The sequence below is a fragment of the Ovis aries genome, chromosome 8 (genome assembly GCF_016772045.2).
Source record: "Ovis aries strain OAR_USU_Benz2616 breed Rambouillet chromosome 8, ARS-UI_Ramb_v3.0, whole genome shotgun sequence".
Lineage (NCBI taxonomy): Eukaryota > Metazoa > Chordata > Mammalia > Artiodactyla > Bovidae > Ovis > Ovis aries.
This window is the reverse complement of record NC_056061.1, coordinates 39,970,428-39,993,318: the sequence shown is the minus strand read 5'-3', so window position 1 is coordinate 39,993,318 and position 22,891 is coordinate 39,970,428. Positions and strand designations below refer to the sequence as shown.

General features: G+C 41.2%; 1 protein-coding gene across 10 annotated transcripts in view; it reads left to right on the top strand.

Moving 5' to 3' along the window:
* The window catches only part of KLHL32 (kelch like family member 32), a 219,816-nt gene that overhangs the window by 105,023 nt on the left and 91,902 nt on the right, over nt 1–22,891 (top strand). For all 10 annotated transcript variants that reach the window (XM_060419229.1, XM_042253392.2, XM_012182743.5 and 7 more), the window contains one exon: nt 18,052–18,150. In XM_060419229.1, coding sequence (XP_060275212.1) covers nt 18,052–18,150 — 99 coding nt within the window. The remainder of the gene's footprint in view (nt 1–18,051; nt 18,151–22,891) is intronic.

The window sequence follows — 22,891 nt, the reverse complement described above, 5'->3', positions numbered from 1 at the left end:
CGGGAGGCTCACCCTAGCCAGGCAGTGCTAATTTGTTTCCCTGGTAAATTTGCTTTCCTTCTCTTCCTGCTAAGTTTTTCTTTTCTTCTCTTTTCAAACCCTGTCGCGCTCTCACAACCCTGCCCTCACATACCACAAGGGAAACTCATCTTCCATTGAGAACATGCAGACAGGAAATACATCTTTTCACCATCGAATCCCCAAACTTCCCAGGTTCTGTGCACTTATTCTGTGTATCCCCATCTTTTATGCTGGAAGAGACATCCTTGCTTTGTGAGAGGCTACTCCCTCCACGTAAGCTCTGGATCCTCCTTCCTCTTATCCTCTCAGACATCATCCCTGAATCCTCATGACTGCCTCTTCTGTCATCAGTTTCTCCTCCTCTGGCGTATTCCCACCAGTGTAAAAACATGCTATATTGTTCATCTTTCAAAAATCCCTTTCTTGTTTTTCTCTTCTCCTTCAACTACCATTAATTCCTCTGCTTTCCTTCACATCAGAACTTATGAAAAGAGTTGCATAAACTTACTCACTCGTCCTCATTTTTACTCCCTGTTCCATTCATCAGGTCTGGAAGTTTCCATCTTCAGCATCCCGCTGAAACTGATCTGATAGTCACAGATATTGCTGGACTGATTGTTTCGTGTCCTCTCAGCTGCATTCAGCACAGTCAACCTGCCTCTCCACTGAAGCTGTTTTGTGAATACACCACACTCCGTGGGTTCTTATTCTTATTCCCCCAGCTCTCCTCCCCATCGTTCCTTTTCAAGTGTCTTTGCTTGCACCTCCTTCCATAGGCTCCGAGTTCCTCATATGTCAAAACCCTCCTATTTATATCTAAACAGCTTCCTCAATACCATCATCCAGACCCATGTTATTTGGTACAACGTTATGCTCTTGACTGCTAGTCCCCGCTTGTACTCCAGACTAGAGATCAGCAAGCTTTTTCTGTGAGGGTTCAAATAATAAATAATTCAGCCTTTGCAGGCCATATCCAGCTCTGATGCAACTACTCAACTCTGCTATTATGGAGTTAAAAAAGCCAGAGACAGATAAGTAAATAGATGAGCATGGCTATATTCCAATAAAACTTTATTTATGGATGCTGAAATTTGGATTTCATATTTTTTTACATTTGTTATTCAGTCACTCAGTCGTGTCTTTGTGACTCTTTGTGACCCCTTGGACTGCAGCACGCCAGGCTTCCCTGTCCATCACCATCTCCTGGAGCTTGCTTATACACATGTTCATTGGGTCAGTGATGCCATCCAACCATCTTGTCCTCTGTCATCCCCTTCTCCTTCTGCATTTAGTCTTTCCCAGCATCAGGGTCTTTTCCAGTGAGTCAGCCCTTTGCATGAGGTGGTCAAAGTATTGGAGCTTCAGCATCAGTCCTTAAAATGAGTATTCAGGTCCAGTTTCCTTTAGGATGGACTGCTTTGATCTCCTTGCAGTTCAAGGGGCTCTCAGGAGTCTTCTCCAACATCACAAGTCAAAAGCATCAATTCTTTGGCGCTCAACCTTCTTTATAGTCCAACTCTACATCCATGCATTACTACTGGAAAGACCATAGCTTTAACTAGATGGACCTTTGTCAGCAGTGTCTCTGCTTTTTAATATGTTGTCTAGGTTTGTCATAGCTTTTCTTCCAAGGAGCAAGTGTCTTTTAATTTCATGGCTGCAGTCACCATCTGCAGTGATTTTAGAGCCCAAGAAAATTAAGTCTGTCTGTGTTTCCATTGTTTCTCCATCTATTTGACATGAAGTGATGGGACCAGATGCCATGATCTTTGTTTTTTGAATGTTGAGTTTTAAGCCAACTTTTTCACTCTCCTCTTTCACTTTCATCAAGAGGCTCTTTAGATCCTCTTTGTTTTCTGCCATAAATGTGGTGTCATCTGCATATCTGAGGTTATTGATATTTTTCCTGGGAATCTTGATTCCAGCTTGTGCTTTACCCAGTCTGGCATTTCGCATGATGTACTCTGCATGTAAGTTAAATAAGCAGGGCGACAACATATGGCCTTGACATATTCCTTTCCCAGTTTTGAACCAGTCTGTTGTTCCATGTCCGGTTCTAACTGTTGCTTCTTGACCTGCATACAGGTTTTTCAGGAGGCAGGAAAGGTGGTCTGGTATTCCCATCTCTTTAAGAATTTTCAACAGTTTGTTGTGATCCATACAGTCAAAGGTTTTTGCACAGTCAATAAAGCAGTAGATGTTTTTCTGGAATTCTCCTGCTTTTTCTGTGATCCAGCGGGCTTCCCTGGTGGCTCGGATGGTAAAGCGTCTGCCTGCAATGCAGGAGACCCAGGTTTGATCCCTAGGTCAGGAAAATCTCCTGGAGAAGGAAGTGGCCGCCCACTCCAGTACTGTTGCCTGGAAAATCCCATGAACGGAGGAGCCTGGTAGGCTATAATCCTTGGGGTTGCTTGAGTTGGACATGACTGAGTGACTACTTAAATAAGTTAAATGGATGTTGGCAATTTGATCTCTCTCTGCCTTTTATAAATCCAGCTTGAACATTTGGAAGTTCTTGGTTCATGTACTGTTGAAGCCTGGCTTGGAGAATTTTGAGCATTCTTTGCCAGCATGTGAAATGAATTCTATTGTGCAGCAGTTTGAACATTCTTTGGCTTTGCCTTTCTTGGGGATTGGAATGAAAACTGACCTTTTCCAGTCCTGCAGCCACTCCCGAGTTTTCCATATTTGCTGGCATATTGAGTATAGCACTTCAACAGCATCATATTTTAAGATTTGATATAGCTCAGCTGGATATTTTTTTATATATCAGTGTATTATTCATCTTTTCAAGTTTTCCAACCTATTTTAAAAAATTAAAAGCATTCTTAGGCATCAGCACCCTAAAATAAAATACTTAGGAAGAAATCTGTCAAAATATGAATAAGATCTGTGTGAGAAAATTACAAAATTCTGATAGAAGGAATCAAAGGACTAAATAAATGGAAAGAGCTTCCATAATTATGGGTAGGACGATGTGACACTGTTAATACGTCACTGTCCCTTGCAGTCCTAATTGTAATCCCAGTTAGTTGTTTTGTTGATATTGACAAACTGTTCCCAAAAGTTCTATGGAGAGAGACAAAGAACCCAGAGCCAACAGAACATTGAAGAAAAACGATTGGCTATGCTAAGTCACTTCAGTCGTGTCGACTCTGTGTGACCCCATAGACGGCAGCCCACCAGGCTCCTCCGTCCCTGGGATTCTCCAGGCAAGAACACTAGAGTGGGTTGCCATTTCCTTCTCCAGTGCATGAAAGTGAAAAGTGAAAGGGAAGTCGCTCAGTCATGTCTGACTCTTTGCAACCCCATGGACTGCAGCCTACCAGGTTCCTCCATCCATGGGATTTTCCAGGTAAGAGTACTGGAGTGGGGTGCCATTGCCTTCTCCGAAAAACAATTGGAGGACTGCCATTATCTGAATTCAAGTTACTATAAAGCAATAGTAATCAAGACACTGTGGTATTGGCTGGAAATAATGGATGAATAGATCAGTGGAACAGAATACAGAAACCAGAAATAGACCCAGATAGATACAGACAACTGATCTTTGACAGAGGAGCAAAGACAATGCAATGGAGCAAAGATAGTCTTTTCACAAATGGTGCTGAAACAGCTGACATTCACATTCAAGAAAATGAGTCTAGCCAGACCTTACGCCCAAAGAAAAATCAACTCGAAATGGATCACAGACCTAAATGTAAAATGTAAAACTCTAAAGCTTCTAGAAGGTAACAGGAGAACAGTTAGATGACTTTGGATATGGCGATGACTTTTTAGATACAATGCCAGAGGCATGACTCATGAAAAAAATAATTTGATAAGCTGTATTTCATTCAAATTACAACCTGCTCTGCAGAAGTGTTATCAAGAGAATGAGCGTACAAGCCACAGATTGGGGACAATGTTCACAGAAGATACATCTTATAAAATTAAACGTATTCTTAATCATGCAATCCAGCAGTCACACTGCTTGGTATTTCCCAAAGAAATTGAAAACTTAACATTCACACAGAAACACACATGCAGGTGTTCATAGCAGTTTCATTCATAATTTCTAAAATTTGGAAGCAACCAGGACATCCTTCAATGGACAAATGGATAACTGTGGTATATCTAGACAATGGAATATTATTCAGCGCTAAAAAGAAATGGCCTATCAAACTATGAAAAGACCTGGAGAAAACTTAAGTGCTTACTGCTGAGTGAAAAAAAGCCAATCTGAAAAGGCTACATACTTTGGGATTCCAACTATACGGCCTCCTGGAAAAGGCAAAGCTGTGAAGATAATACCTGCCTCCTGAGAAATCTGTCTGCAGTAGAAGAAGCAACAGTTAGAACTGGACATGGAACAACAGACTGGTTCCAAATTGGGAATGGAGTAATTAAAGCTGTATGTTGTCACCCTGCTTATTTAACTTGTATGCAGAGTACTAGAAATGCTGGGCTAGATGAGGCACAAACTGGAATCAAGATTGCCAGGAGAAATATCAATAAGCTCAGATATGCAGATGGTACCACCCTTATGGCAGAAAGCGAAGAGGAACTGAAAAGCTTCTTGATGAAAGTGAAGAGGAGAGTGAAAAAGTTGGCTTAAAACTCAGCATTCAGAAAATTAAGATCATGGCATCTGGTCCCATCACTTCATGGCAGATAGATGGGGAAACAGTGGAAACAGTGACAGGCTTTATTTTGGGGGGCTTCAAAATCACTGCAGATGGTGACAGCAGCCATGAAATTAAAAGACGCTTACTCTTTGGAAGAAAAGTTATGACCAACCTAGACAGTATATTAAAAAGCAGAGACATTACTTTGCCAACAAAGGTCCGTTTAGTCAAAGCTATGGTTTTTCCAGTGGTCATGTATGGATGTGAGAGTTGGACTGTGAAGAAGGCTGAGTGTCGAAGAATTGATGTTTTTGAACTGTGGTGCTGGAGAAGACTCTTAAGAGTCCCTTGGACTGCAAGGAGATCCAGTCAGTCCATCCTAAAGGAAATCAGTCCTGAATATTCATTGGAAGGATTGATACTGCAGCTCCAATACTTTGGCCACCCGATGTAAAGAACTGACTCATTTGAAAAGACCCTGATGCTGGGAAAGATTGAAGGCGGGAGGAGAAGGGGACGACAGAGCATGAAATGGTCGGATGACATCACGACTCAATGGACATTAGTCTGCGCAAGCTCCAGGAGTTGATGGACAGGGAAGCCTGGCGTGCTGCAGTCCATGGGGTTGCAAAAAGTGGGATACAACTTACCAACTGAACTGAACTGATGGAGATAATAAAAAGATTAGTGGTTGTCAGGGGTTCGGGGGAAGTACAGATGAGGAAGGCAGAGCACAGAGGATTTTTAGGGTAGTGAAAATACTGTGTTCTCACTTCAGATGTTCATCCGAACCCCAAACCAAGAGTGAACCCTAATATGAACTATGGAGTTTGGGTGCTAATACTGTGTTCGTATGGGTTCATTGATTGTAATAAATGTACCATCCTGGTGGGAACTGTTTATAATGGGGGAGCTTACGCATATGCAGGATTAGGAAGTATATGGGACTCTGCTTTCTGCTCAATTTGTTGTGGACCTAAGAGTGCTCTAAAAGATGAAGTTTATTAATGAATAATACAAGTAAAATTTTTGTCTTAAACTATTTTTTTTTTTCCTAGCTCACAGGCTATACAAAAAGTATGTGAAAGACAAATTGGGTCTGGGACTTACAGTTTGCTAACTAGACTCATATATTCTGACTACTTGCTATCTCTGTTTGAATGACCAATAGCCATCCAGTAAGCCACACATTGAACATATCTCCAAAATGGGACTTTTGATATTTCCTTCAAATCTATTTCTTCCTTTGTTTTTACTCTTGCCAGTTGATGGTGCCTCAGTCTATCCTAGAGGCCAGAGCCTAGACTGTGAGTACTGTACAGTGAGGAAGCTTGTTTGTCTTGTTCATGTTCATACCCAAAGTGCCCGGAAAGGTGCCTCGACAGCGCAGCACTCAGGAAAGATTTTTCTGTTTGAATGGGTGAATTTCTCCACCTTCAGTTTCTTCATTTGCCTTATGGGGTTAATATTTACCTTGCAGGAGTGAGGAGTGGGGAACAGTATAAGAAAGAGAGAGAACATGTATGAAATTACCTCACATGGCACCTGGTCCATGGTAGGCAATGTAAACATTAGAAATAGAAGTCATTATTTGTGAATAATTATTTTCGGTTCATGGAATTAACAACAATAATAATAGCACCTATATTTTTTTACCCTGTGAAACATGCCAGGGATTATTCTAAAATTTTTACCAGGATTATTCCATTTTATCCTTACATGTAGACTTTACAAAAGTAGGTAGTAGTCATCCCCCTTTTTAAAAACATAATGATGCTAAAAACAAACATGTCAATAACTTGCCTATGTTGCTGCAGTGGCTCCTGAAGCCATACTTTTCCTTCCATTTCTTATAAAGCAAATACAAGGACTTCCCCAGATGAACACGGAATTGAAGATTAATGAGGTATTTCTTCATGTGAAAAATTATTCTACAGCTTCCTTCAATGACATGAAGCATTCCCAGCAAGCACTCCTGCAGCATCCTGTGCCCACGCTGTCATAGCCTACAGCATAATGGTTCCTTTTGGCTCTTTGCTTCTGTCTGTGCTCAGGCACCCAGCAGTGATATCATAGTAGCCAACTATAAATGAACATTGGCGTCAGCCCTATTCTTTCTCCCAGAGACCTTCCATCTTTGGACGTCAGTATTTTAAAGTAATGTTTCTTTTTCCTTTGGCTATACTAGCGGTATAAGAAACTAGCTCTGTATGGAAAAGCTCAGATTCATTCATAAAGCTTAATGGAATGAAACCTCCCAAGTTCATCACACTTGAAAGAGCACTGGTTATAAAAGTGAATCTTAATAATTAATTTGGCGTTTCTTATAACCTGTAATGACCTTCATGTTTCATTATATTTAATTGCTGGGACTGCTGCTTTCTCTTGGAGTTAGAAACTCTTAAAAATTTGTTCTGCCTTTTCAAATAATTAGGCCATATTTTTAAAGTAATGTAAGTATATATAATTCATCTTTACATCTTGTTAAATAATATATTTTGTTAATTTAAACACAATAAAGAAAACTGTTGGAAGTGGCTATCTGACAGAATTATTGATCTTAGAGCTTTGAAATACCAGAACTGTGAAAATGGAAAAGGGGTCAAAAGAAAATGAGGCTTGCTCGTGCAATCTCAGGGGACCAAGTATTTTGTGTAAAGAATTATTTCACAGCTTCATTGAAATGAAGCACCTCCAGGCAAGTGCTCCTATAGCACCCTGTGCCCACTACTATCTTAGCAGCTTAGTAATTCCATCTGATTCCTTTCTTCTCTCTCTACTTGAGCACCTAGCCTGAGTAATCCGTCACCCTTTCACGTGTCCTAAGATAGGAAAGGAAGAATAAGGAGCAACAAACGTAGACTTTTAAAGTTTCATTAATGGTGATAAAATTTTGTAGGGCAACACGGAGTTTCCTAGTAATACAGTGGTGGTGGTGGTGGGGGTGGTTCAGTCACTAAGTTGTGTTCAACTCTTCGCGACCCCATGGACTATAGTCCATCAGGCCCTGTCCATGGGATTCCCCAGGCAAGGATACTAAAGTGGGTAGCCCTTCTCTTCTCCAGGGGATCTTCCTGGACCAGGGATTGAACCTGTGTCTCCTTCCTTGGCAGGTGGATTCTTTAGCACTGAGCCACTAGGGAAGTCCCAGTAATGTAGTGCTGGTGGCCTTATCTATTCCAAGGTTTCTTCTTAGCATCTTAGGGACTGTGCTTCTACTTTCTGCCTATAACCTTAGAAACTTCGAAGAAGCAAATGAGACTGTGTAAACTTGTGAAGGAAAATAATAGAATCTCCAAGTGATTATCACCATACTTTTTTTTTTTTTACTAGTATGTTTTTATTGTGTTTTTACCTTTGTGGTTTTCAGCATTTTTTTTCAAGATATTCTGAAAATCAAGTCTCATTTTCTCTTTTTTTGTATTCTAATAGATGGAAAAGTTAATTTCTTTTTCATAAATTGAAAATCAATTAGTATATTTAAGTGTTTGATATTAAGATCTTGTGGGAATTTGTACAAGTGTACTATGTTTGGAAGAAATCTACATGACAAAATTTGAAACTTAAGGAATCAATAATCAAATCACAAATTCATCATACGGAACATCAGCCCAAAGGTGACCTTTATTTGTACATATTACTATGACTGTTAGTTGAAATGTCTGTTGTGTCCTTTTGTTTAACTCTTTCAACCAGATAATCCTTGATTCGGATTAGCATGTAACCAGACTCTCTCATGGAGGCTTTTGACATCTTCTAACATTTTCTCCAGGACCTATATTTTTTATTCCTGTAAATTTCTTTACTAAATAATTCCTGAGGTATTCTTCTAAGGTGTTCAACAGCAATGAACATGAAATAGGATGGACCCTGTCGTCATAGTCTCATAGGTAAGACATAAAATAAGACACTCAGATTCATCTCTTAGGAACTGATAAGGCCTGTCTTAGGAGGTACAACTAGATACATGAAATAGCTTCTTTAAAACAGTACCTCCCCAGAAGACCCCTCTAATTTCCCCAAGGATCTCTATCAATAGCTTGGGGTGGAATTTTCCATTCAATTCAAGACGACCATGAAGAAGTCCAGGGCTAGGAGAGGGTTTATGGACGCTGCCAGGGTAACCCGGAGGAGCACGGACCAGTCTATTCAGTCGGATTCCTACAGCAATTCTTCATTCAGGAGGTCATTTCAGGTGGTACCCTGGACTCCCTTAGATACTCAGGGCGGTCCCCCCTACCCCCCAAGAGTACATCATGAGAAACGCTGGGCTGGAAGAAACACAAGCTGGAATTAAGATTGCCGGGAGAAATCTCAATAACCTCAGATACACAGATGACACCACCCTCATAGCAGAAAGCGAAGAAGAACTAAAGAGCCTCTTGATGAAAGTGAAAGGAGAGTGAAAAAGTTGGCTTAAAGCTCAACATTCAGAAAACGAAGATCATGGCATCTGGTCCCATCACTTCATGGGAAAAAGATGGAAACAGTGGAAACAGTGTCAGACTTTATTTTCTTGGGCTCCAAAATCACTGCAGATGGTGACTGCAGCCATGAAATTAAAAGACGCTTACTCCTTGGAAAGAAAGTTATGACCAACCTACATAGCATATTCAAAAGCAAAGACGTTACTTTGCCAACGAAGGTCCATCTAGTCAGAGCTATGGTTTTTCCTGTGGTCATATATGGATGTGAGAGTTGAACTGTGAAGAAGGCTGAGCGCCAAAGAATTGATGCTTTTGAACTGTGGTGTTGGAGAAGACTCTTGAGAGTCCCTTGAACTGCAAGGAGATCCAACCAGTCCATTCTAAAGAAGATCAGTCCTGGGTGTTCTTTGGAAGGACTGATGCTACAGCTGAAACTCCAATACTTTGGCCACCTGATGTGAAGAGATGACTCATTGGAAAAGACTCTGATGCTGGGAGGGATTGGGGGCAGGAGGAGAAGGGGACGACAGAAGATGAGATGGCTGGATGGCATCAACGACTCGATGGATGTGAGTTTGAGTGAACTCCGGGAGATGGTGATGGACAGGGAGGCCTGGCGTGCTGTGATTCATGGGGTCGCCAAGAGTCGGACACGACTGAGCGACTGAACTGAACTGATATGTATATTTTTAGTGATTTTCTCTTTCTATTAATGTCTTCAAGTACAATTAGTAGAACAATGCCCACCTGAACACTGCTGAAAATAATGGATGCGATCTTTCTTCCCCATCAGAATCTGCCAAATGCTGGCAGTTTCCCATAAATATCAGTTCCTACTAAATTATTCACATTTATTATATTAAAATTATTTAAGTGAACAATTTTATCTTGGTAGGCACTGGCCCTCAGGGAGGGCAAGTTTATAGCACGTTCTTCTTTTCCGGGAGTTGGGGGCCGGGAAACTTCCTCTTCTGTGGAACTGGGCTGGGGCATGTGTGCGTGACCCAGTCACTTCGGTCGTATCTGACTCTCTGCGACCCCATGGACTGCAGCCCACCAGGCTCCTCTGTCCATGGGAGTCTCTCGGCAAGAATACAGAGTGGGTTGCCATGCCCTCTTCCAGGGGATCTTCCTGACCTAGGGGTCGAATCTGTCTCCTGCGGCTCCTGTGTTGCCCTGCCTTCCAGATTCTTTACCACTGAGGCACTGGGGAAGCCCAGTATCCTTTTTTTTTTTTTTTTTTTTTTAAGGAGGGAAATTAAAATTAAAGTTCAGTGTTTCAGAAAAAAAAAAAAGACACGCATACACACCTAATTCACTCAGGGAAAAGCAGTCACGTGAAAAAGAAGCAGATAATGGTTGACATTTATTGCAGATTTATGTAAGCAGATACTCTAAGAGTCATGGCCTATACTTGATTGTCTGCACAACATCCATTCCCTCTTTCTTTTTTATATAAAATTCCAATTTAATATGGGACAATAGTGCATCTAGCTATAAAAACTCCCTTTCCCAGGTTCTTTGACGGTTTTGAGTAGCCACATGAACTAGACTTGGCAGATAAAATGTAAATGGAAGTCTGTGTGGTAGTATTTTTAGGAAATCTGTTATTTCATAGTAAATAGTATCAGCTGGCATACTATTTCTATTCCTTTTCCTCTCACTTCTTTCTGCTTTGAGTGCAAATGCAGTGCCTAGAGGTGTGGCAGCCTTTTTGTGACTATGAAACCACAGGCTAAAATTGGAGAAGTAAGAAATTGCAAGGAACCTGGTTTGTTGACACTCCAAGCTGCCTAATTTATGTTTCATGAGAAAGATAAGTCCCAAATTGTTTAAGCCATTTAGCTAACACAGCCATATACAGTTGTAATGTATATTCTCAGTCTTTCAAACAATTTTTTGAGATAGGTATTATAATTTCATTGTATAAATGAGGAAACAGAGGCAGAATTGAGTAGTTACCTCAATCTCATTCTGCCAGCTGGGGTTTGAAGTCAGGTGGTGTGACCTGGAGCTCATAGTTTTAGTTCATTAGACATCTGTGGCAATTCGGAGTCCCAGGAGATTAATCCCAGTTTCAGATTAGGGTGAAGGGAAATCTTGCAAAGCTTTTATGGGAAGTGGACATCCCTGAATCTTGACAAATGGGTAGGATTTTGATATAGAGACTAAAGAAGTTAGGAGGGCAGTCAAGGTGGGGAAAAAGGTACTGCCTGTATGTGGAAGACAATGGGCTATTGGCTTTAGCAAAGTAACCATAGGGTTGCAGAGTTGGAAGTTTGATAAATTAGGTTGGTGCCACATCATAAGAATTTCTGAATAAGACAAAAAGACAAAGACAAAAAGTTCTGAAAAAGACAAAAAGTTTGAACTTCTTATATTTATAAACTGGGACCTAATTTATGGAGAACTACTGAATTTTGATTGGTGTCATTCATATTAAGTGTTTCAACAGAAATGTTTGTGAATATTTTCCCAAATTATAGATACATCTAGAAAGTAGAATTCATACTTTATTATCCTTAGTTATTATTTTTCTTTCCTAGAAATAAAGTGGCTGTCATAAAGATACTCTTCCTAATTTGGAAAATCCTTTTACTTTAATCTTAGGCGCCACCTTGTGGTTTAAAAAATCCTTAGTGTAATGGTTTTGAAAGAACTAAATAGATGGCAGTTTCCCACAGCTAGATCTTATGGTTCAAATTTTGTCTATAGGAAGTCTATTGAAGAACTTTACACAAAGCATTTTATGTATCTTTAATACCTGATAATTTAAAAGTTATTTACACTGATTTATTCAATTTACTTTCAATTTTTATTTATAAATTCAAATTGTGATAATTTGCCATTTTTGCTATATTATACAGAAAAAAGTCCCAAAGAAACAAGTATAAATAAGAATAAATGTGCTCATTTATTCTTATAAATGGTCTTAAGCTGCATCTGATTCTCACTTACATGAGAGCTTTCAAAAGTGCTTGTGTTCCTGTGTGCAGAGCTGTTTGTTTGGTAAAGACCTTCATTATTTGACTTCAACGTGTTCAGTTCTTTCAGACTACTCTATCCACAAACCCAGAAGTGAGTAATTTAAACATCTCCTGAAGCAAAAAATGAGGAAGATAGCTTTGAAGAACTGAGATACAACATTTTTTTGAAGACTTGCCATGGCTATTAAAGGCAGTCCCTACCAGTAGCACCTCCAAGAAGCAAGGTAAAGTGAGAGAAAAAAATAAAGAGAAGAAAAACAATAGGCAAAATTGAGAGGATGAAGAGACACTTGGTGATTTGGGAGAAGGAGCTGCAGAAGGAAAGGCAGGAATGCCTCGGGGTCTGTTTGCTCCATTAGTCCGAGCCCTGTCCTCCCAGAGCCCTGCCAAGTGAGGACAAGGCTCATCTTGTAGCCTCTGCAGCCTCCCACCTCTCCCCAGTACTCTTCTTCCTTAAGTTTCTGGCCTTGTGTCCTGCCCGAGGATATTGCTGGGAGCCGGAGCCCCCGTCTCATTCCAATTTGGAAGCCCCTTGTTGGAGATTCTGCAGCTTCCCAGGTGGCGCTAGTAGCCAAGAACCCACCTGCCACTGCAAGAGACTAAGAGACGGGGGCTTGATCCCTGGGTTGTGAATATCCTCTGGAGGAGGGCATGGCAGCCCACTCCAGTATTCTTGCCTGGAGAATCCCATAGACAGAGGAGGCCGACAGACTGCAGTCCGTGGGGTCACGAAGAGTCAGACACAACTGAGGGACTTAGCACACACAAAGATTGTGTAGATCCCCCCTTGCTTAGATCAGTGGCCAGACGACGCCTTGGTCTGAGTATTCAGGAGCGCCTCCTTCTGGCAGGGCAGTTGGACCCTTCACGCCTGAATTCTGATGTGGTAACTCTCACTGGTATCTTTAGAGACCACTGTCTGCAACTGTAGTTGTGGCTTTTACCTCTGTTGCTTTGTCACTCTGCCCAGTATCACCTTGACTACAGCCACTGGCTGCTTCTTATCCTCAGCTGATCACAGTGAAGTCAGAGTCTCAGCATTTGGGGCAGGGATCAGCAGTGGATCTTTCCTCAGCTGACATGGGCTAGCTTGCCACCAGCTGCAGGAAAGCTTTTGAAATGAGATTGTCACCTCCCCAGCTAGGACTGTCCAGCTCCCCTCTTTCAAGTTCAGCCATCTGTATTCTGTTACCTGGAGGTCAAGTGTGAGTGGGTGGCAGGGAAAGCATGTTCCACATGATGACCTGTGAACAGGCAGCTTGTGCCCACCTGAGATTGCATCAGAACCTCTTTGAATAGTCTGAAGACACCCCACTTCTGCCTCCACCCAGGCAGGGGAGCATCACTGAGGAAAGAGGCAGTGCCAGCCCAGTTGGGTGGCATTAGTGTTTTTCTGGACTACTTGGCTTTATGCATCTTGCATTTCTTAATCTTTTTTGTTATTCAGACACTGGTCTTGTCCTCTATCTCATCTGGGCTAAGCTCCTCCAGTTTGATGATTGACTAGATGTGTCAAGCTCCCACTCTACTACTCTGTGTTCTGAACTATCAGCGAACACCCTTCCCTCCTGTGGGTGGTCCTGGGGTGATCCTTCTTCCCATCTGACCCACTTTGAGTGCCAGACTAGATGTGGGTGGGTATGCATTCCTGAAAGGCCTAAGTGTAACCAGCATGTGCTCTGCAACACTTAACTTAGCTAGGTCTCCATTGTCATCTATCAGCTGACGTGTGGGAGAGCCCTTCCTTGTACAGAAGGCCATTTTCACCCAGTTCTTCTAGACAACTGATAGATTGGCCATACTGTACACCGTGATGAGATCCAACCTTTGTTTTTTTGCCCAAGCACAAATTCTCTGGAAAAATATATGCGGACAACCAGTCACCAATAAGCTACAGAACTGACTTAAAAAGACTTTAAGGGCTTCCCTGGTGACTCAGATGGTAAAGAATTTGCCTGCAGTGCGGGAGACCCAGGTTTGATCCCTGGGTGGGGAAGACACCCTAGAGAAGGAAATAGCAACCCACTCCAGTATTCTTGCCTGGGATATCCCATGGACAGAGAAGCCTGGCAGGTTACAGTCCATGGGGTTGCAAAGAGTTGGACACAACTGAGTGACTAACGTAAATAAATGTAAGTGGAGCTTGGAAATGCTGGTTCTGTTCCTATAAGTGAGACCCAGCTTTTCTGATAGGTTTGTTTGTTTGTTTGTTTTCCAGACCACTCCCTTTAAAATCACTTAGGGATTTTCTGTGCTAAAGAATTTGTTTTAGAGAAACTTATGTTGTAATGAGAGAAGAAAAAAAACTACAGAACAGAAATCAAGAAACAAAGACAAAAAAACAATCCCAGTATGGGTTTCTCTTCTGAGGTTTCTCCAGGTGGCCCGCTGGACGTGTTACACGTGCTCTGGAATATTCATCTTGTCTCTCTGTGATATCTGTCTTTGTGTTTGGCATTACCGAGCCTTAGAGGTTATCATGAATGCCAGTTGTGTGAAATAAGCGCAACTGACAGGATTTAAAGGCTAAGACTAACCTTTCTAATCCATCTATTCCCCATTCTGCGCCTTAGGCCATGCCTCTTCTGCAAGAATACACTACATCCTTGCTCCTGTGAAGAGAGCTGCAATAATTTCCTGAATGTCAGTCAAAGCCTTCTCCTTGAGGAGTTAGAAAAATTCAGGCTTTTCCCTCTGACTAGACAGGAAAGGAGCTGTAAAGAATTTTCAGAATAAGATGAGTGTTGGTATTTTTGCCACACATGCTTAACTTTTTCACTTCTTTGATCATTGAGAAATAAAATGTATAGTCCTTTTCCCTCTTTCCTCTCATGTTAGGCTTATTAACAAAGTTAATTTTTAATTTAAAAACATATCTAGAGGACTTCCCTGACAGTCCAGTGGTTGGGACTCCATGCTTCCACTGCAGGGGGCTGTGCAGGTTTTATGCCTGGTTGGAAAACTAAGATCTTGCATGCCGCCTGGTGTGGCCAATAATAAATAATAAATAAATAGTTTTTAAAAATTAAAAAAAGCATATCTAAAGATAAATTCTTCCCTGATAGCTCAGTTAGTAAAGAATCTGCCTGCAATGCAGGAGACCCCAATTTAATTCCTGGGTTGGGAAGATTCCCCTGGAGAAGGGACAGTCTACCAACTCCAATATTCTGGCCTGGAGAATTCCATAGAGTGTATTTATAGTCCATGGGGTCACAAAGAGTTGGACACAATTGAACAACTTTCACCTTTCACTTTCAGAGATAAATTAATTCAATAAATTACTATAAGGTAAATTCATCAATGTTAAGTGAAAGCTTTTTGTTTGTTATTGTTCTAAGTGCTAGGGATACAAAATGGCTCAAGTTGTTACTCTCCTGGATCATGTATCCTATTGAGTGGAGGAACAGAAAATCATCAACGAGACAAATATGTAGTATGTTGAGAGATGTGAAGTGCTATGAAGAAGAATAAAGCAAAGAGATTGGGGATAGGGGTGATGGGGAGTGGGGTACTGTTTTACATAGGATGGTCAGAGAAGGCCTCTTAGGTAAGATGCTGTCTGGGCAGAGGTTTGAAGAGCATGAGGAGCGAGCCTCTCTGATATCTTGAGGAAGAGCAATCCAGGCAAAGAAAGCAGCTAGATGTAAATGCTAAGGTGCTCTATGTATTCGAAAAGAACTTACATGGTATAGTGAACACTTTGGTCTTTTTCCAATGAGATAAAAAGTTGTTGGACATTCTGAATGAAAGAGTGACATGATTTCATTTCTGTTTTTAAAAAACCGTTTGATTGATATTTAAAGCAGTTCGAGGAGGCAAAGGAGAAAGCAGTTCAACTAGTTAGGAGGCTGTTATATAGGAGACAGTAGGTTGGACTAGAGTGATAATGATGAAAGAGGTACTGAGTATGTTTGATTCTGGAACTATTTTGAAGTAGAGCTAACAGGAGTGGCTGATGGGTCAGATGTAAGGTATGAGAAAAATAAGAGGAGTAAGGAATGACTCTGGGGTTTTAGTGTAAATAACTGAGTTGCTTTTTGCTGAAATGGCTGGATTGGGATAGGAGCAGGTTTGGTGGTTGGTGGAGAGGATGAAGAATTCAGTGTGGGGCACATTCAGGTTGAGCTGCCCAATAGATACCCAAGTGGTGACACAGAATAGGTGGTTGAATATCAGTCTGAAGTTTAAGGGTAAGGTTGGGGCTGGAGAAACAAATTTGAATGTAATCAGTGTGTAGGTAGTTTTAAAGCCATGGGATTATGTGAGGTCATCCACAGAGTTAGTAGAGGAAAGGAGAGATAGGGAGACTGAGCTCTGAGCATCTCCAATGCTTACAGTTTGGGAAGGAGATGGAAAGGCTCTGGTTATTGAAGTAGAAGAAACCGAGAGAGAGAGTGTTGTCCTAGGGGCAAGGGAAGAAATTGTCCAAGAAGAGGAGCAATCAGCTTTGCTAACTGCTGCTGGCTTGAGTAAGATTAAATATTGAGAAGTGGCTCTTGGATGTAGAAGTCACTGATAGCCTTGATGAGAGCATTTTTAGAGGAACCATGGGAACAAAACTCAACAGGTATAGATTTGAAATAGAGCAGAGTAGAGCAAGCAATGGGGTTTTATATAGATAACTTCCCCTGAGGAGCTTTGTTATGATGGGAAGCATGAAGGGTCTTTGGGGTCGAGGGATGGGATTTTTATTTCTTAAGAGCTCGAATGGCATATTTGTATGCTGATGAGAGTTATCGTCCAGTGGAAGAGAACAGCTGATGATATAGCAATGAGAGGGGAAGTATCAGGCAGAGAGAGATGGGATCTAGTGCCCAACTGCAGTGTGGAGGAGAATAAAATGTGCTGGAACAGATATGAGTAGGTGGGTTGGTAGACTTGTTAGTGGGAGCCTTTGGAAGATCATGAGGTTAGCGTAAGAAGAGAGACAAGGAGTTGCAGGCTTGAGGAGAGAGGAGCATGCGAGAAGGAATAGAGGGAGAGAGCGAGCTGACTCCATCAGTGTTTTTCTGGCTTCACTGGGCACTGGAAGCCCCAGTGGGATTTATCAAAACACCAGTTGCTGGGCTTTACTTGAAAGTTTCTGATTCAGTTAGATCTGGGGAGGTGCCTAAGAATTTGCAGTTTTCAGGATTTCCCAGGTAACGCTGATGCAGCTGGTTCAGAGACTAAACTTAAGGAACCACTGGGCTTGGGAAATGGGTGAGGAAGACTGGAGCAGCATTGCAGTCTTCCTGTGCCTGGCAGTCTTGGATGTAAAGTTAATTTAGTCAGCTTATTGTGTGTTTTTCTCCAGTCCTGTTTACCAGCTCAAGCGCTGGCAGCTGTAGGCTCAAAGTTGGACCTAATTAGAAAAAAATGAAGAGTGCTATTGCCAGTATATCTGGGGCATTTTGCTTTCTCTCTGATGCCCTTCTATTCTAAAAATACTATTTCTACATCTTTTATTTGAAGCAGAAAGGATTATAGAATCAGAGATTGAGAAGGAAAAAAAATGAAAGCTTGTGGTTGAAGTTATTACAGGATTTAGAAGTAAAATGGAGTAATATCTACCTCTGGTTTCGTATTTCAAGGAGAAATGTAAGCCCTTTTCCCTAAAATACCTGTTAACTGTACTGTTTCTGCAATTTACTGAAGAAAAACATTCTGAAGTATATGTTGAAAAACTAAAATTCAATTCTTTTGTATTTACAAGATGACATTCATCATAAACTGAATTTTAAGACTATTATATTGGTCTTTGCAAATGTTCATATCCTCCTGCAAAAATAAGTGGTTAAGTGTGGAGCTTTGTGCACAAGAAATGAGTATTGGAAATGAGAACTCAGCTGTTACAATGAGGGCCACAGCTCATTAATCAGAACAGAAAAAAGGACTGACTTCCATAATAAGGAACAGTATTAATTCAGATATAGTATGTTAAGGAGCAATTTAAATACAGTATATTTGCATATTAAGCAAGTTTTAAGTAACTGATTATTTTCTTTTATTAAAAAAAAAAAACAACAGATTTTGTTGGAGCCAGGAGTGATCCAGGATGTGTTAGCAGCTGGCAGTCACCTACAGTTACTGGAGCTTCTCAATTTATGTTCTCACTATCTCATCCAGGTATGTAAGCTTGCATCCTGCTAGTATGCCCTGCACATTCCTCCCCCTGCAGTAACCCACCAGTTGGACTCCAGTGACAGATAAAGTACAAGAGGGGTGGGTGGGAGATGTGGCCTGTGGTGGTAGAATTTCTCCAGGACACGAGCTGAGGCTTCTAGGAGGGCAGCTGCAGCTCCCAGTGTCCTACCTCATGTCCCCAGCCCTCCCCGCCCACCCTAGGCCTCCACTCCCCTTGGGCAGCAGAGCAGCTCAACAACCACTGACAAGGTTCACTGCTGGGGCCCTGACACCAGGAAGGGTCTTGGCTTGAACCAATGCTGTCTGGTTGTGGAAATGCATGAAAAGTTGGATAGTCATTTCAGATTTCGGTAACAGTAGCTAACATATCATGATGTCATATGTAATTAATTGCTGCCTGAACTTCTCGGGCAGTAAATTCTGGAGAAGTGATGAGTGATCTGTGCATTTTTTGCCCTGATTTGCTAGGGTTGCAGGAAAGGCTCTGCGAAGGAGGGGGAGAATAGCCCATCCACTGAGCACCTGCCACTTGCTCACTGATGCTTCACATTTGGCCCTCACAACAGGGTACACATTTTGATAGGTAAACAATCAAAGATTTGAAATAATCCCAGTTTGCCCATAGCTGGTGAGTGATAGGCCTTTCTGATTCCAAAGACCTTTTTTTCTTCTTGGATGAAAACCTTTTGTTTCAATAGGAAGACACGGGACATCTTAGGCAGGTAGTACGTCTATGAGTCTCTTATTTTGCAGAGAGTTAAGTACCAACCCCCTATCTTGAGATCCTCCAATTTATTCTACTAGTATGACTGTTAACTTGCATTTATTACAGGATTATAACAACAGTGAAAGTAAATTTGAAAAATAATAAATCTACATAATTTAATTCTACTATCCTTGTGCACATGACATGTTATTAGTAAGTAGAAAAATCCTATTTTTTCTGCCTAATTATTTCCTTCCTAATAATTTCTCTAATTTTAAATATAGCCATTCTGTTACTCATTAGGTACATTTCCAAAGCCCTTTCTCGTATATCATATTATTTCATCCCCCCAGCAACCTCAGGAAATAGGAACCAGTGCTCCGTAGGGAGACAGTGTAAGGAATGTCAGCCATGTTCAACTAAGGGGCAATTCCCATACAGCAGATAAAAGTTTTATCATTATCTCAGCATATTTAATCTAATAGTAAATGTTTAAATGTTTTATCTTCTTTTCCTTCCGATTCCCCTCAGTATCATTGGGTGATATGGGATAGCTATTTTAATCCCTTTCTGCAAGTACCAAAAGAGAAAAACATTGGTCATAAGACTTCAAATCTGTGTGTTCGATTTGTGAAATTGAAATTACTTTTATTTGACATTTTTACAACAAATATTACAACTTGTGCTTTCAGCAGCGTCACCTGATTCACTTTTTCCCTGGTAGATAATAATTAATGATGTGTGTTGACAAAAGTTGGCTTATGGTGCTAGCTATCATGATGCATATTAAAACAGTGTGTATATACAGGTGTGTGTGTGTGTGTGTGTGTGTGTGTGTGTGAACGTGAACTATAATTCTCTCTAAATAAGGATTCCAGATGAACATGGGACATTCATGAGTATTTTTCTCTACCCATCAGATGAACCCGTCGAAATATTGGCTAACTTGTGTCACTTTGGAATTTTTAATTCTTGCAGTTCATTGCTCTGGAAAAAAATGTAACTTGCATACAGATGTGTTTTCTGGATAGGTCATTTATTATTAGCCTGCTTGAGCAGGGGTTAAAAATTTCACTTTCTTTTCACCAATGTTTTCATTCCATTCTCTTATGTGACTTTCCTTTTCTTTTTTAACTCTGATGTTACAAGATGTTCAACTTTTAGAAGGAAATTTGACTATCAGTGGATTAAAACCATTTGTGTGCAGAAGCCTTCATTATGTCAGTCTTTTACAAATATATCCCCTGCCTCTCTTTTAGGATTATCAAATTACCAGAATGGATCAGTCTGCCTTTATGCTTTGACAGAGTCAAATAACTATACCTATTTATGATTTTTTTGGGTATTATTGCTGAACTAGTTTTTAATTTCCTATGGAAATTTTATTGGGTATATAAAACATTTTCTGTTAAAATGAAAAATCTTTGGTGCTTTAACTATAGTTAGAAATTAAGACCCAACGCCAAAGCTAGTATATTCTCCATCCTTGTTTGGTGCTTGCCAAGTCGCTTCAGTCGTGTCCAACTCTTTGCACACGACTAACCCACCAGGGTCCTCTGTCCATGGGACTCTCCAGGCAAGAATACTGGAGTAGTCCTTGTTCAGTACAACAAGGAGTTTGTGAAGCCATTTTCCTAAGATGCCTGGTATTATTTTGTTCTCAGATTACCATTATTTCAGAGATGTGAAGGGTAGACTTTGGCTTTGGTGCCTCCTCTTGTCCTCTAGGGCTCATTAAAAAGCATATGCTAGGAGAAGTGCTAGGTGAACACTTCCAGAAACTCACTGCCCCACCCAAGCCACCCTGAGCCTCCCCAGCCATCAGCTGTTATATTGACCTGAAGCTTCTTCGGCACATGCCTAGATGCTGCTGCTGCCCCCCAGCCAAGGGAAGGGACACTTTGAGGTCACTGTGTGGGCTTTTTTCTCTTGCTTTTTCTCTGGCAGGCTGTTGAGGGCCAGGAGCCCACATCACAAGAGCAGTATCCCTCTGTATTAGGGAGGATAACCATGAATTAGCCTCTCAGGCTGTGAGGTCTTCCTTATCCTGTGAGGTCTTCACGTATTCAGTTTTGGCCCCAGGCCCTCTCATTGGACCCCTCATTGAGAGCACACATGGTCTCAGTGCATGTTGGTGGGATTAACTGGTAGCGTGGCTATGAAAACAGCTAACTCATTGAGGACGAGGTGGTTGCAAGGAGGAATGGCTACTGTAATAGCCCATCCTCCCAAGATGAGGGATTTATAAACAGCTCAAGTGTACATCCTTTCTCACTGCTTTGCAGTGAAATTCTGTAGGATTCCATCCTGTATAGCCTGTCGTGTTATATATTATTAATAAGCATGACCTGTCAGACTTACCTGCTATCTGAGGTTCAGTCTCAAATGAAATGTGAATGTTGCTTTCCCTGTTCCGCCTTCTGCTCCTCTTTCTTACCCACTGTTCTCTTCTTAAAAATTTCATCAGAAAGGTGAACCAGTTCACTAGAGAGCAATATTTATTTTAGAGTAGGCCCAGTAGAACATGTAAATTTTCTTATTTTTCAGAGTATGCATGTGCACACGCATGTCAGTCACTATGTTAAATCTTATAAAGGAATCTCTGCAGACCATCCTCAGGACATGGACCGTGAATAAAGGGATTCTGATGTGGCTGCTGATTTACTGAGTCCTTCAGATAAACATTACAAACTTTTTGAGTCCAGTTTTCCTAAACTTTGACTTTTCCTTGCCTTTTTAAAGTTAGCTTCTGAACAGCTCTATCTAAGCATCACACAGGCAATTCAGATCCAACATGAGAAAACCTATCCTTTTCTCCCTTGGTGGTACCATTGGTCTGTTAGTTGTCTAGACATTTGGACAGAATCTCAGAACCCCCTTCCTCATCACTGTATCCAATCAGTTATCAAGTTGCATTGATTCTACCTCCCAAATTTCTCTCAGACCAGGTCCTTTTCTCCAGTGGTAATTTTCTTACCTTTCTTGAGACTCTCACCATCACTGGCTGTATGTTATGAACTCATAATTTCCTCCTAGGGGGGTCTGCTTGTTTCTCACCTCTGTCTATGCCAAACCATAGTCCCCAGAGCCGTCATTATCTTTCATAGGAAAGAGAACCAGCATTTGTTGAGAGCCTATCTGTATTGAGTCTTTTGCACAGAGATTCCCATTTCTCCTCTGCTGAGCAACCCCTTAAGGCAGGTGAGTGTTCTTTTCTCTTTACAGATGGAAAAACTTAAAGTCAGAGCTAGGATGTTGATCTGGTTTGGAAAACTCTACTAGCTACCCTAATGACCCTTTGGCCGCATCATTTCACCTACAGAAACACTTAGCCTGGTCTCCAAGGCCAGGCCTGATCATCCTGAGCCTCATCTCTTCTCCTCACGCCTTTCCTAGTCTGCTCTGTTCTGGACACTAAGGCCTTCCTCTCATGTTGGACCTTGACCCTGGGAGGAAGGGCTAGGTGGTGGAGACCCTCAGCGGACAGGCAGCACCTTCAGTCATCACCTTCAGATTGTACCAACGGTCAAGAGTAGGAAACACACACACACACGACCCTCCCCAAAACTCCCCTAGCATAAGATCAGGGGTACTGGCCACTGGATTTTGTGCTATATCCTCTGAAAGTGATGTATTAGGAGATACACATGCTTTGCTGAAAATGACTTTTTTTGGTAGTTAGCTTTGTAGATTTTGTACTCAAAAAAGGTTTGTAGATTTTGTACTCCCTCCCCTAAATAACACATGGTATATCCTATTATTTGATTAGTAAGTGGTCTTTTGGTTTGCCAAGTATCAGCCCATATTATGAAATGCAATTTAAAGAACTCTCACTAGACTTTCTGAATAAGACCACCAAAGTGGTGAATTAACTCCTTTTGATAGGAATATGCTTTTAGTATCTGCTCCTAGGCAGCAGGTGGCAGTGTGAATCCACCAGAATTCAGTAGTTTATTTAAAGCAAAAATCAGAAAAAATGAAAAGAAAAATTATTTATTTTGCTACATATTAGTCTTC